Here is a 14,007-nt window from a genome sequence, read left to right as displayed (position 1 = left end):
GGTGAGGGTGCTGGAATAGTAAAGAGGACACCATGGGAGTGGCCAGAAAAAGGAGGAAAGGGAGGTTTCTGTGGTCCCTTATTCTGCTCTTGGAGCCTGGAGATCCTGCTCCTTTGCCACTCTGACTCTGGAAAGCCACTGCCTTGAGGACACCCAGATAAAAGCACCCCTTTCTTTGGTGCTGTGCCTGCCTGGGGCTGTACCACTAGAGACAGAGAACGTGATGCAGGGTGCTTCCTTGTCCGTGGTGCCTCATCAGTTCTGCTGGAGATACTGGAGAAGGAAGAGTCAGGCAGAGGCCATTGTGGTTGTCCCCTTGCCCAGAAACAGCTCGAAACTTTTAGTTGCGCTTCTCCCTACAGTCTAGCTTGTTAAAAGGGGAGGTGGGCTCCAAGATCTTCTCAGTTATTCATTCAGTAACTATACCCTAAGCACTCCCCTATGCCAGGTACCTTGGTGGACCCATGAGGAGAGCTGAAAATACCAAGAGCTCCCTGCTTTTAGGGGCTCACGGTCTAGAGATGGACAAAGCACAAACCAAAGACGTGAAAGAAAAGAGCAAGTGCTATATACGACGACTGAAGTGTGTAATGAAGGAAGGCTGGGAAGTCATTGGATAGGAAAATATGAAAGGCCTCACTGAGGGTGACATTGCTGAAAACAGATTGACAAAAGGGAGCTAGACCTGCACAAGTCTGTGTGCAGTGTGTCAGAAAGAAGGGACCGCTGTTGCAGACACTCACTAACAGAGCTGGTTTGGCCAGAGGAGGTGAAAAAGGCAGCCCCCGTGGCTGGAGGGACACTAGGAGGAGAGCAGAGGGGAGGGAGGAAGGCAGGGAGAGGTGCTGAGGCCTGGGAGACTGTTACTTATCTATTGTTCCTATGTTACTGCCTTGCCCCAGTATCCTGAATCTTAAAATGTATATATTTAATTTCTCACAGTTTTTGTGGGTGAGGAGTCCAGGCTCAAATAAGCATAGTTCCCCAGGCTCAAGGTGTGTCAGAGGCTGTAGCAGTGACTGAGGCTAGACTGGCAGAGGATTTTCTCCCAAGTTGGCTCACATGATTCGGGAAGCTGTTTGGACTCAGAATCTGAGTTCCTTTGTGTCTTCTGGCCTTGGCACAGGCCAGGTTCTCTGCCATGTGTGCTTCTACACAGGGCAGTTCAAAATATCTGTGCTCGATTTTTGGTTCAGAGATCAAGAAGAAAAAGGGAAAGGGAGTGAGACGCAGACCACAAGAAAAGTAACTAGGAAGTTAGAAACTCTTTGCAGTTGAAACTTAGACATCACATTTCATCACATTGGCTGCATCCTATTGGTCAGAAGCCAGTAACTAACCACCTAATGGGTAGAGAGTGATGCCTATACCACAAGTCTGGATCGGTGGGAGCCACTGTGAAGGCTGCGCCCCTCATAGACAAAAATGAGGCAACTGGGGCGCCTGGGTAGCGCAGTCCTTAAGCGTCTGTCTTCGGCTCAGGGCGTGATCCTGGCGTTATGGGATCGAGCCCCACATCAGGCTCCTCCGCTAGGAGCCTGCTTCTTCCTCTCCCACTCCCCCTGCTTGTGTTCCCTCTCTCGCTGGCCGTCTCTCTCTGTCAAATAAATAAATAAAATCTTTTTTAAAAATTTTAAAAAAATGAGGCAACTGGGTCTCATTCTAAATATAATGGGAAACAATTGAACAGTTTAACTACAGAGGACAGCAATATCTGCTTCTTCGTTCATTTCCACCCCATCATAGTGCCCACATTTACACAAGGCCAAGTGGGAAAGTGTTCCAATATTACATTGTTGGAACCCAGGCCTCTGTTGAGCGGCCCTCCATGCCAAGTCCCACCCCTTCTTGTAATTCTTCCATCCTGAAAATTGTGCTTCAGATACACAGGGGACCACCCCACCCATGTTACATTATCCACATACACCTGATGATGTCTCTAAGAAGTGGATTTTAGCCTGATCCCCACTAAGCAGCTTGGGAAAGTGGGGAATATGTGAGAGACACAATGATTTAGGACTCAGAACTGGGAAAACAAAGAAAAAAGGTCTGAATTCAGCTCTGTCTCCTGAAACCTCAGACCCTGGTTACATTTCCAGAGAGTGGTGGCTATGGTATTTTTGGCTCATAGTGTACAGTTAAGGAGATGACATGGGGGAGAAAAGTAAACAGTTCATTGCCAAGAGACGGCAGAGGCCAAGGTACTGGAATCTTGAAGAAGCGACCTCACTTCCTTGGTGATAGGCCCCAATTGAACTTAGAACTCTGGTAACCAGGCACATCCATTCAAAGAAAGCCTGCTTTCCAGCTCACTTGACTCGAGACGTTCAAGAGAACAAGATGTTCTGTTGCTGTATTCCTACTTTCAGGGGCTTTGGCCCAGAAAGTCCAGAGAGAAAGACTTTCACATCATTGTAGTCGTCGTCTCAGCCCGCTTTTCCGAGCCCTCTGGACATGTGGCAGGAGACACCAACAGGTAACACAGGGCAGCTCAGAGCAGCCCACTGGAGAGCAGGCAACAACAGTGATCCTACTTCAGCAGGCCCACACCTCTTGCCCCTCACTAAGTGTGTGTGTGTATGTGTATGTGTGTGTAGAGGAGGGGGCAGAGGAAGGATGCCCTTCCTGGGCAGAAGCAAGCTGCCAGGTGTTGGAACCTGGCCCATCTTTCATGTTCACACCCCAGGTCATAGCAGGCAGGATGAGAAGCTGAGTGCTGGGGACCAAGCTCAACCACCTGTATGTTAATCATGAGCCCTAGGGTTTCATCTGGCTTCCTCTTTGTTGGATGTCTTTTCTGCTGCTTCTCTTAGCCTTAACTGGAGAACACGATTTCTAATGGGGCTGGCCCCTTGTGGCAATGTCCCGTGAGGCCACTAATGTCTCTTGGCCCCATATATATGGGGCACTGCATTTTCGGAGCTGCACCCAGGAGATCATTGATGAGCTGGTCTGTGACTTTAACTATTCCAACTCCCTAGACAAGTGTCAGGTGCACCAGACCACCCAGGATCAGTGCTGCCTGAGGTGAGAATGGGAAGAGGGTTCTCCACACCCAGGGCCCCCACACAAATATGGGGACAGACCTAGGGCCCTCCTATAGTGTTTCCACATGAGTGTCCCTCAGGCCCAACCACAAAGTAATCCCAACATCTACACCTCCACCACCAGCTATGGGATAAGGTAGGAAGACTCTTCACATATATGGGAATGGTGGAGAATATAATTAATGTTTTTTTTGCAGTTTAGGGGCGTAGGTTATTTTGTTTTGTTGTGTTTTATTTTACTTTTCCCGAAGCCATGAGTGTCTTTGTACTGTTTTTATTATTTTCCCTACTCACCCAGGTATCCTGTGTAGAACCCAGCTCCACTGTCCTTGGAGAACTTGTCTAAGGCCTTATAAATCCTCACACTAAATAGGGTGATTGAACATAAAAGGAATGGTGGGATGAAGTCATTCTATATGTTTCTCTATAACGCGTCATTTCTCAGAGTACATCAAATCATTGTAGGTCCACCAGGTCACAAGCTGTGTCCTTATATGTCTTTTTGGACCTCCGTAAAGGAGGTCGTCAGCCACAGTAATTCAGCCTTTCAAGGCTGGTGGAACTTGACATGATTCAATTCTGTTGCCATTTCAGCAATGCTGCAAGGAACACTTAAGTGTCTTAACAAACATTTTTAGCTGCTAGATCTGCCAGAACATAGAACCACAGATTGGGTGGAAGGCCTCTGATGCCTCCTGGCCCAGGTAGCTGGCTCTATCTTTTCAGAGTTCACCCAGGACATCTTTGATGAGCTGCTCCAAGGGTTCAGCTACTTCATCTCCTTTGACAAGCAGCAGGTGCATCAGGCCACCAACAACATCCAGTGCTGGTCTGGGGTGAGAATGGGTCCAAATTCATGTCCTTTCTCAGGACCCACAGATGATCAGGGCAAGGCCAGAACCCACACTAGAAACAATTGGCTGCCCTGTGGCCTGCCAAGGAGGGTGGTTTCCCCTGAACCTTTCTCCCCATGTCAGGAACAGACCAGGCCTCATCAGCATGGGAGGAATGCCATGCATTCCATGCTCTGGACAGTTCTCAGGCCCAACGTCTATGATCTCAAGCAGCGTTGGAGATGCTAAGCTTCTGCTTTCTCCTGTCTGCAGTAGGGATGTTTACCGATGACTTAAAGGCATAGAGTTCTTAATAAAGGCTATTAAAAGAGAGAAATGCTATTGTTGCTCAACTAACAAAATGGGTTAAAGGGAACAATGGTTTATCATTTCACCCCTAAAGCCAATTGCACCTTTAAGCCTAGAGCCCTTTTCTGGGCGGGCCTTCAAGTCCCTTTTCTTGCACAAGTTCCCGAAGCGTTGGGAGTCTCTGGTCTGAACGCCAGACCCTGATCTTCCTGGTGGTTCATGGAGTTGAAGCTGAGTACACTGCGCTCCCCCCCCTGCCCCGTCTTTCTGGTGGGGAAAAAGAAGTAATCCTGTCCCTGGACGAGGCCTGCACGATGCTGATGCTCAGAGAAGGCACAGTGGAGCATTTCGTACGCTCCCTGGTACCATTCTTCCCAGATATAAACATATCAAATATCACAATTTTCTGCATAATACCATGTGTTCACTTCACCCCAACAGGTCCTGGGCCAGCAGTTCAACAGGTGAATGCCCACCCCAGGCACAGCACAGGAGTGAGACTCCCACCTACTAGCTGTATGTCTTGGGAATGTCACTGTACCTCTCTGAGCTTCACTTTCCTCTTCTGAAAAATGGGGTGGTAAGAGGCTGAATCTCATAGGGTTACTGTAGGAAATCATGGGAGAAAACACGGCACGGGCTTATCTGGGGCCTGGCTCTGTAGAAAAGGCTGCTGAACATGCTGGGCATCTTCATGTTTAGTAGTTCTCGCTCTCCAGTGAAGAAGCTCTCAACCTCAACCCTCACAGGCCTGTGGCCCTTCTGGGTTTACAAAAGCAAATGGAAAGCTCATAGTTTTCCTGTTTGCAAAGGACTTCTGAGATTCCATCTAGTTGGTCCTGGCACTGGTCCTTTATGTGACCAGATTAGGGAGTCACTGGGGGCAGGCAGAGCCGCCCAAGGTCCACTCAGTATTTGGAAAGTACTGGTTAGGAGTCATTCATTCAATAATATGTATTAGGCATGTAGTAATGCAGGCACTTTCCAGTCACTAAGATAACTCAGTCGACAAAGTAGATACAATGTCTGGGTCTCAATTTTAGTCAGAGGGTCAGATAGTCACTCTACACATCATAAGCACCCATGTCCATAGTTCATTAGATGTGACATCTTCATGGCCTACTCTAGGTGTGACTAGATCCACCCGTGTTTGTACCATTATGATGGACTATAACAAGTAAAAACACGGTCTTTCGGTCCAGAAGGAAAGACTGCTGCCTCCACAAAGCAGGGTGGGAGATACAGGGGTTGTGGCTGGGGAGGGACTTTCAGAGCCATAGATCTCACAGATCTCTTGGTTTCCATGGGAGGGCTGAATTTGGGGGGCTTCCTGAAGAAGCAAATGAGTCAAAAAGAGCTATGGATGGGCCTTCAAGCCCTCTGGGAAGCAGAGCACAATCTGGGCTGAGTTGGTGCCTAAAACATCCACCCCTTTGGTGGTCTCATCTTGCTCTGCCTGCTCCTTTCCGTATCCACCTCTGCTGACCACAACTGGGGCCAATAATAGAAGCTGTGGTGAGCAGACCACTCACAAATCTGCCTCAAACTTAAGCCCTGATACTGGTCTGCATGGAAGACAGAGTAGACTAGACCTATGGCCGTGAAGAGTGTAAGTGGAAAAACCACTCATTCAGGTTTTCTGGATGAGCAAACCACTGCAAAGACAGCTACAGAGGGGTTGGAAGTGGCCTGGGGCCATCTTCTGGGACCCACACAGAAAGAACGGTGCTGTGGGAGTAGCACGTGCAATGAAAGGCCAGGCCTCTGACTGTGCTCCACATATGACTTGAGGTAAAGCGGGGGGGGGGGGCTCTGTACATCTGAAGTGCCATGACTGGGACCTGAGAAACCATGCCCCCATTCTCCTGCTGCAGCGGGAACTTCTGGAGCCTGTAGAGGCAGAGGGTAAATGAGATTGCAGTTTGGGAAGGCTATCTGGAATGGGGCTCATGGATTGGAAATTCATTGGATATATTTTTTTAATATTTTCTTATTATGTTATGTTAGTCGCCATACAGTACATCCCAAGTTTTTGATGTAAAGTTCCATGATTCATTACTTGCGTATAACACCCAGTGCACCATGCAATACGTGCCCTCCTTAAGGCCATGGTATATGTCCTGTTTTTGGAAAGGCACATGGAAAGTCAGTGATGTGGATGAACCTTTCTCTTTAACCTGCTCCAGTGCCAGCTCCAGGGCTCCTTCCAGTTGCAGAGCCAGAAAAAGGGCCTTCTGTGGAGCTAGAGGCAACCCCAGCTCTGCATCGACCATCACCTGCAGTGTCAGAGCCAGCCTCCCCTCCATCAGCTGTTGCAGAACTGGAACACATGCTCCCATCATCTCCATGTGTGCCGGGTGCTGAGCTGCAGTCAGCTGGACCATCAGCTTTCCCAGGAATTTTCACTCCAGCTCTGACAATAGACATAGAGCCCACTGTGACCCCAGATGGTTCCTGCTGTGTCACCCCAAAGAACCAGCTGGGTGAGGAGAAGCCTGACCTCCTGGACTTCCCTTCCAGGCTTGTGACAGAGCAACTCACATATATGGATACGGTGAGCAGTTAGGCTCTCAGGGTGGGGCAGGGACAAGCGTTTCTTCTGCTCTCGGCTGCCTTACACCTGCCTTTCCCTGATGTGGACTCCTATGGTCTGGGACCAAATCTCAGCTCCACCACTTCCCAACCCTGTCAACCCGTCAAGGCGCTTAGCCCCAAGCTTTCACTGTCCAGCTGCGGACTGTAGCGAGAGACCCTGATAAGCACTGATACGGAGGTACTAGGGAGAAGAAATGAGCCAGAATGGAGAGACCAATGGGCAGGCCCTGGTCCCGTGGGTGGAGGAGGGCAGCTCCCTGTGTTCAGTCAAGTCCATGGGTCGCCCACCCACTTGTTTTGGAGGCTGAGTACCCTTAGCAATTACTAGGTATCTGATGTGTACTTAAGTGCAGGGCAGATAGATAAACCTGTGGTTGTAGCTATCATGTGAGAATGTGCATCTGAGAGGGGAGTAGAACCAGAGGGATGAATAGTTGGAGGGGAAGAGTCCCCCTTGGGAGGAGCCACCTTGAACAGCAGCGTGGAGCTTGGAGTTTGTGAGGATGATCAGGATGCAAATGCCCTGCTTCCTTCCCTCATCTCTATTTGCTCCTGGGCCATCCTGTCCTGGGCCCCTCAGTGAAAAAGAATGGAGTGACATCCAGGGACTCCAACCAGGCTCAGGCCACATTCTCAGCTTTCTGAGCTCTAGCTCTGACCTGTGACCCCTATCTAAGACACTAGTCTTGCATGTGAAATAGCTGGGTGAACAAACCTCCCCCTGTTCTCTAGGAGCTGTTCAAGAAGCTGCTGCCCCATCAGTGCCTGGACTCCGTCTGGTCCAAGCGCAATAAGCCTGGCAATGAGCACCTGGCACCCACAGTCCAGGCCACTGTCGCCCAGTTCAACGGTGTGGCCAAGTGTGTCATCACCACCTGCCTTGGCAACCCAAGCATGACAGCCCGGGACAGGGCCATGGTGGTGGAGCACTGGATCAAGGTGGCCAAGGTATGCAACGGGAAGCCCAGCCGAGGTGCTCTCCTGAGTCTCGGGCACTGCTCTTCCCTTGATCAGGTCTCAGGGTGGAAGGCCCTGGTCTTTGCCCTAGGGACTGTGCAGTCCCTAGGCTCTTCCTTCCAGAGGCTGACTGTGACTTGCATGGCCCAATGTTGGGATGCTCTGTTCCTCCTTGACTTCTTCCTTGGACTGAGGTAAAATCCTTTGTCTCTCAGCATTGGGACTCTTTGGGCCTTATGTGTGCCCTTCGGCAGGTCCCTGGACATCTGCTTCATCCAGGAGGAGTGATTTAAACTGAGGGTGACTGAAGCTCTAGAGAAAATCAGCCTCCACTACCCACGTGACAGCTCATTCTCTTCCCTCCCCAGGCCTGTCAAATCCTGCAGAACTACTACTCCCTGAATGCCATCGTCTCGGCTCTGCAGACTGTCTCAATATACCACCTCAAGAAGACATGGGAGAAAGTTTCCAGGTGAGACGGTCTCTCTGCATGGATGGACCAGGATGGATGAGGGGTCTCCCAGAGGCCTGTCCTCTTCCCCCTCAGCCAGCTTGGACCTCCTCGGAAGCAGCAATCCCTGACTACAGGACCTGGGCTGGCAGGCGGGTCTCTCAGCCTCTCTGGAGAATAGGCCACCATGTCTCCTGCTTTAGAAATCAGTTTTCCTAAATGTTCCCCCACAAGGCTGAGCTGAATAAATATTTTCATGTGTTTACTTTACAACCACTAAACTCTGCCCAATTGAAACCAAAATTGACCAAAACAGAGCTGCTCAATTAATATGGGAATGGAGTCATAGGATGACCTACATCAGAGCTCTCTCCCATGTCCTACAAAGACCTTAGTGCTCAGAGGAACCCAGAGAAAACTGTTATCCAGGCAATTTGACACTTTGGGGTTCTCAAATAAAAGGGACTTGCACTCAACCCTGCCACATTATTCCTCCAATCGTCCTGCCTCCTTTCCCTCTATTCAGGAAGTGCTTTCAAAACTTTAAAAAGCTGGGCACTGAAGACAACCCACAGAGCAGGAAACTAGTCATCAAGGTAGCATGGAAGGTGCAGGTCTGGAAAGAGAAGAAGGGTGTGAGGGAACAGGGTCCTGCATGGATGAAATAGGGAATGGCCTGAAGCATTCCTTGGAGAGGGGAAGCCTTTGGCATGAATGTGGTGACAGGTTGGGGTGAAGATTCCGTTGGGGGTGGAACAACCAGGTGCTGCTCAACCAGATTCCCTAGCCTAGACACCCTGTCTCTCTGTGTCAACAGCTAGTCCAGATGGACACCTGTACAAACCTTGAAAGCCCAGAGGACAGGGCTCTGCTCAGTGAAGGGGTTGGGATGGGTTGAGGGCCACAACAATAATGATAGTAATACGATACTGAGTCCTCAGGAGACGATGGGAGGTAGGTAGAATTCTCACTTTTCCTGATGAGAAAACAGGCTCAGGGAGGCCAGGCTTCAAGCTCAGGGTCACACATAGAGTGAATGTTGGAGCTGAGATTTTTCTAGAATCATCACATGGCATGCTTAAGGATAATGTTTATCAGTTATCAGCTGACTTAAGTCAGATATCTAGGGTCTGAATTAAAAGATGGTGGGGGCAAGTGGACTGAGGGTATTACGGTCTCAAGGATCTTGTCCTTGGCCCTACAGGAGCAACCATCTAATAAATCTGCCACCCTGGTGATGGCCCTCCGGAGAGCCTAGAAGAAGAGGCTGCAGAAGAACGTGAGTGTGCCTGAGGCCCAGGGCCTCCAAAGTCAGAGGAGAGGGGCTTCTCCCTGAGGGCTGGAAGCCTCCAAATCAGTACAGGTGGGACTTCCACTCCAGCTCCACTTCCTGTTGCTTCTAAAATTCTTGTTTCAAAGTGACCAGCAGGAGGGTCTAGAAAGCTGGATCCAGAATGGGTTTCGGGATGGGGAGGAGCCCAGGACTATATACACTGTGATTTTCTAAAAGCAGGCCCTGGAGGTGATTAGGAAGAGTATGATGTACTTGGAGGGTGAGGGGAAAGGGAATTGAGGGGAGACTGCTAAGGGTCCTAGGCTGCTCCATGTGGGAAACTGGGGTGGGCCAGGAGGCTGCAGCATTTTCAGGGGAGGGTCCCTGTGGGCACCAGAGAGCAGGGACTCATCCCAACCCTACTGCTCATGACACAGGGTGTTGTCCCCTAACTTGGCACTTTCCTCACTGAACTGGTGATGCTGGATATTGCAATGGAGGACTATCTGGAGGTGGGTGAGCCTGAGGATTGTGGGGGAGGGACCAGAATCCGGAGGTTTGGGAGCAGAATGCCCCTGTACTGAGCCCTGAGCTCTCAGGACTCGGCAAACCTCCCGTCATGACAGCCTCACGGCTACCCTGTGAGCCTGGGGGCTGTTGCCCATCTCAGGGATGAGCGAGGTGAGGCTGCAGTTAGGCCACGGCTCCCGGTGCCGAAGACTGGTGAAGCAGCAGAGCTTCCTGAAGGCAAAGCTGCGTGAGGTCTGTCTGAGTGGACCTCAGCCTCCCCCGGTGAGTTTGCCCGTGGGGGGAGAATGAAGTCAGGACCCTCCACGTCAGCAAGCACCTCAGTAGCCGCAGCAGCCCCTTCCTGCCTGAGGCTTCGGCCTCCCCTACTGTCTTCCGAGAGGGTGGTGCTGCAGGGTCCCGACCTGTAGCCAGTCCATCTGCCCCATGTCCTCCTTTCTCTGGACCCCAGAGCCTGGCCTACATCCCAGGCCCGCTATCTGTGTATGCACGGCCCCCTCACGGGTCCTGGCCATGGTGCAGCATGAGAAGGGATGGGAATCAAGTGCTCCTAAGAACCAGGGGCCTCATTCTGATGGACTTTGTCTGCTTTCCAGGGGAATGAGATCAACCACCACAAAAGAAATAAGGTGAGCATATGTGGCGCTTCCCGCAGGGAAGGGTAGGGAGTGGGCCTCAGAGATGTCCCTGGGAAGAACATTGCTTGGCTCCATGCCCTCCACCTCACATTTCCTGGGATCCCTTGAGAAGAAAGCAGTGCAAGACCCATCCCATTAGGAGATGGGGACAGACACATGGCATCCAGGAGAACTTCCCGGAGGAGAGGCTACTGATATTCACCTCTGAGAACAGGTGGAGACCGGATGAACCTCTAGGCTGGAGGGTGGCCATGTGTGCCAGGACCTGGGATGGGTCCCCGGTCCTGCTGCTCAACCCTCACCAGACCCTGCAGCTCCCCCCCCCCCCCCAGGCTCCCTATACATCCTGTGCTTCTCTCTCTGCTCAGGAATACCAAGTCATGACGGACATCGTGCTGCTCCAGGTGGCTGCCAAGAATTACACCCTAGAGCCCAAGGATTCTTTTCGGGCCTGGTTCCAGGCTATGGAGTCGTTCAGCGAGGCTGAGAGGTGAGGCCCATCAGGATCTGGGTCGGTGAGGTTCGGGGTAGACTCTTTCTGCTGGCCACTCCTGGGATCCTCCTTCCCTGGGCAGCCTCAGGCCTTGTTGCCGGGGCGCCAGACTCCAGCTGTGGGCAAACACTGGCAGGGACTCTTGAATGGAAGCTCCTGGGCAACTCACAGGTGTCCCTCTGTCCTTAGCTACACCCTGTCCTGCCAGCTGGAGCCCTGGTCGTAGCTGGTCAGCAGCACTCAAGAAGGAGAAGAACTGGCCGCAGTCAACCTCAGGGCTGAGCAAGTGTCCAGTGGCCCTGCAGGGATTCCTCAGCAGCTGGGGATTTGCGGTGCATGTGCCCCATGTGTTCCACACCCCTTCCTCCCATCTATTTAGTTATTTGACGGGGGGCAATATTTATTCTCTTAAATAGTAAGTGGTAAATTCAAATATTATTATATTAAAGCCTTTTTTTCTTTTAGAGCCCAAGAGTGTGGTTTGTTCTTTTACTTCCTACAGTAACGTAAAAGATATAGACTCTCATATTCATTCCTGAACTAAGGAATCTTAAAGCGTCATCAGCTATTGTATGTGGGAGGAAGGAGAAGAGCCAGTCCTCCTCCCTAGCTACTCATACAATCCCGAATTCCTCCATCACCACAACTGTGCCTGGAAGTTTGTTGAATGTTCCCTTCCTCGGAGATAGAGCAGAAAAGACTGTCCCAGGTCTTGACCTCCTGAGTAGGAAAGTCAAAAGTGTGGACCTAGGCCTGTATCCCCATTGCTGATGCTCTGTGCTACTGATCTGCACTTATCACTCAGCTACGGAATCATTAGTCACAGGGCAGGGGGGTTTCACCATCCGTGTACACTCCCAAAGTATTGAAGTGTACACATTTCCCAAACACTGACCACATTATAAGGTGGCCTCAGTGGTCACATAACCCAGAACAACTATAAATGGATTTAACAGCCAGCTCTGGCATAGTCATTAGAGTGAAACTCACATAGAAAGTCCACATGCTCCTGGTCAGTCCACTGATTCTGAGAGCTAAGAGGCCCCATGTAGGACAGTGCAGGCCAACAGCTGTCATAGCTGAGGTCATTGCTTGTACATGGCCCAGAGCAGTTAAGAATCAGGAAGATAATTTAATGTAATTTATGACATCACCATACCATGAGAAATGCTCAAATCCTGTAAGTCCATACCCAAGATACAGTGGCAAATAGGAATTTAAAGTAAAACTTGGCTTTTAGCTTGGTGCCCATCACCCTTGTTGCAAATCTCCTAAACAGCTGGGTTAGGGAGTGTCAGTGTTCACTCCGTGCCTCCTTTACTTTCCCCATTGTGCAATCTTGGCACCCTTGTCACAGATCATTTATCTATGTACGTGTGAGTTTATTTGGGGGCTCTCTGCTCTGTTCCACTGGTCTATCGGCCTGTTTTTATGCTAGTACCATTCTGTTGGATTACCGTAGCTTTGTAATATGCTTTAAAGTCAGGAAGTGTGGGGACTCCATCTTTGTTCTTCATTCTCAAGATTGTTTTGGTTATTAGGGGTCCTTTGTGGTTCCATATATATTTTAGGGTTTGTTTGTTTGTTTGTTTCTATGCAGTGACATTGGGATTTCTGTAGGTCGCTTCCTCTAGGACCTGGTGGTTGACCTTACTGTTTAGTGTCCCAGAGTCTTAAGTTGTGCCTGTCATGTGTGCACGAGCCCAGAAGTGCCTATACATGAATGATCAGATCAGGCCAGCAAACTACAACCAAGAAACAACCAGCGGAGGGCAAGTGACCTCTTTTTCATCTTTGGATTCTAGAACTGTGCTCTCCAGGGTGCTAGCCTCTAGCCACATGTGTCTGCTTATAATTAATTTTACACCAACATTCAGCGAATTAAAATAACACCACATTGCTCAGTCACACTAGCCACATTTCAAATGTGCGCATACTAATTTGAATCTCAGGTGGTAAGTTTGGAGGTAAGAGCTGCAATGTGCCTGTAGAACTGAGAGTGTGAAAGCTGATTCATTCAGCATCTCTGTCTCATTCGAAGGTTTGTAACTGTGATCAATTCTTGTTGAAGGGCTCTGACTCCACCAAGTATAGAGAACTTCTGAGAACCCACAGGAAATATCAGGTTGATGCCGTATGACCCACACAACCTCAACTAGAGGAGGAGGAAAGGGTGAGCCCCTCTAATTGATGTGTTTCTATATATCATATTTGTGTTTCTATAGATTTTCTTGTGGAGAGCATTCAAGATTCCAGTAGTGAGGAGGATGACTCTCCAGGTAGGGAACAACACTCAGGTAGGAAGCAATGCAAGAGGGTTCCGGGTACAGTTGGGTTGCACCTGCTGCTCTGGAGACTGAGGAAGGTGGATAGGAAAGCAGAAAGGGTAGGGAAATATATGTACAAGTCTAATTTGTTCATTTCATATTTTAATGACATATTAGAGGAATGGAGTCCATAAGCATCAGGTGTGCTGTGTTTGCAATCATTTTTGCTTTCCTATTTAAAAATTCTTTCCCATGGGGGCGCCTGGGTGGCACAGCGGTTAAGCGTCTGCCTTCAGCTCAGGGCGTGATCCCGGCGTTATGGGATCGAGCCCCACACCAGGCTGCTCCGCTATGAGCCTGCTTCTTCCTCTCCCACTCCCCCTGCTTGTGTTCCCTCTCTCGCTGGCTGTCTCTATGTCTGTCGAATAAATAAATAAAATCTTTAAAAAAAAAAAAAATTCTTTCCCCTGAAACCTGTACTTCCTTCTCTTTCCCACTGCCAGATGTCAAAGCTTAGGTTCTGTTTCATTAGCACCTCTTGGGATTTTGGTATCTTTCTTGTTATTAACCTTGATGGATGTAATCTGGTGCGACCCAACAGACACTTGAATCTGGA

At 49.9% G+C, this 14,007-nt stretch overlaps 1 protein-coding gene across 1 annotated transcript in view; it reads left to right on the top strand.

Annotated features, from left to right (window-relative positions):
• LOC130543905 (ral guanine nucleotide dissociation stimulator-like) overlaps positions 1 to 11,590 on the top strand; it is a 71,114-nt gene extending 59,524 nt beyond the window's left edge. Inside the window, exons 3-11 of the mRNA XM_057313021.1 lie at positions 4,631 to 4,705; positions 6,376 to 6,743; positions 7,517 to 7,732; positions 8,110 to 8,213; positions 9,397 to 9,471; positions 9,903 to 10,257; positions 10,590 to 10,622; positions 11,000 to 11,121; positions 11,314 to 11,590. Of these exons, the coding sequence (XP_057169004.1) occupies positions 4,631 to 4,705; positions 6,376 to 6,743; positions 7,517 to 7,732; positions 8,110 to 8,213; positions 9,397 to 9,430 (797 nt within the window). The 3' untranslated portion in view covers positions 9,431 to 9,471; positions 9,903 to 10,257; positions 10,590 to 10,622; positions 11,000 to 11,121; positions 11,314 to 11,590. The remainder of the gene's footprint in view (positions 1 to 4,630; positions 4,706 to 6,375; positions 6,744 to 7,516; positions 7,733 to 8,109; positions 8,214 to 9,396; positions 9,472 to 9,902; positions 10,258 to 10,589; positions 10,623 to 10,999; positions 11,122 to 11,313) is intronic.
• Positions 11,591 to 14,007: the final 2,417 nt, after the last annotated feature.

The sequence above is a fragment of the Ursus arctos genome, unplaced genomic scaffold (assembly GCF_023065955.2).
Source record: "Ursus arctos isolate Adak ecotype North America unplaced genomic scaffold, UrsArc2.0 scaffold_16, whole genome shotgun sequence".
Classification (NCBI taxonomy): Eukaryota; Metazoa; Chordata; class Mammalia; order Carnivora; family Ursidae; genus Ursus; species Ursus arctos.
This window is presented reverse-complemented; position numbering and strand designations above follow the sequence as displayed.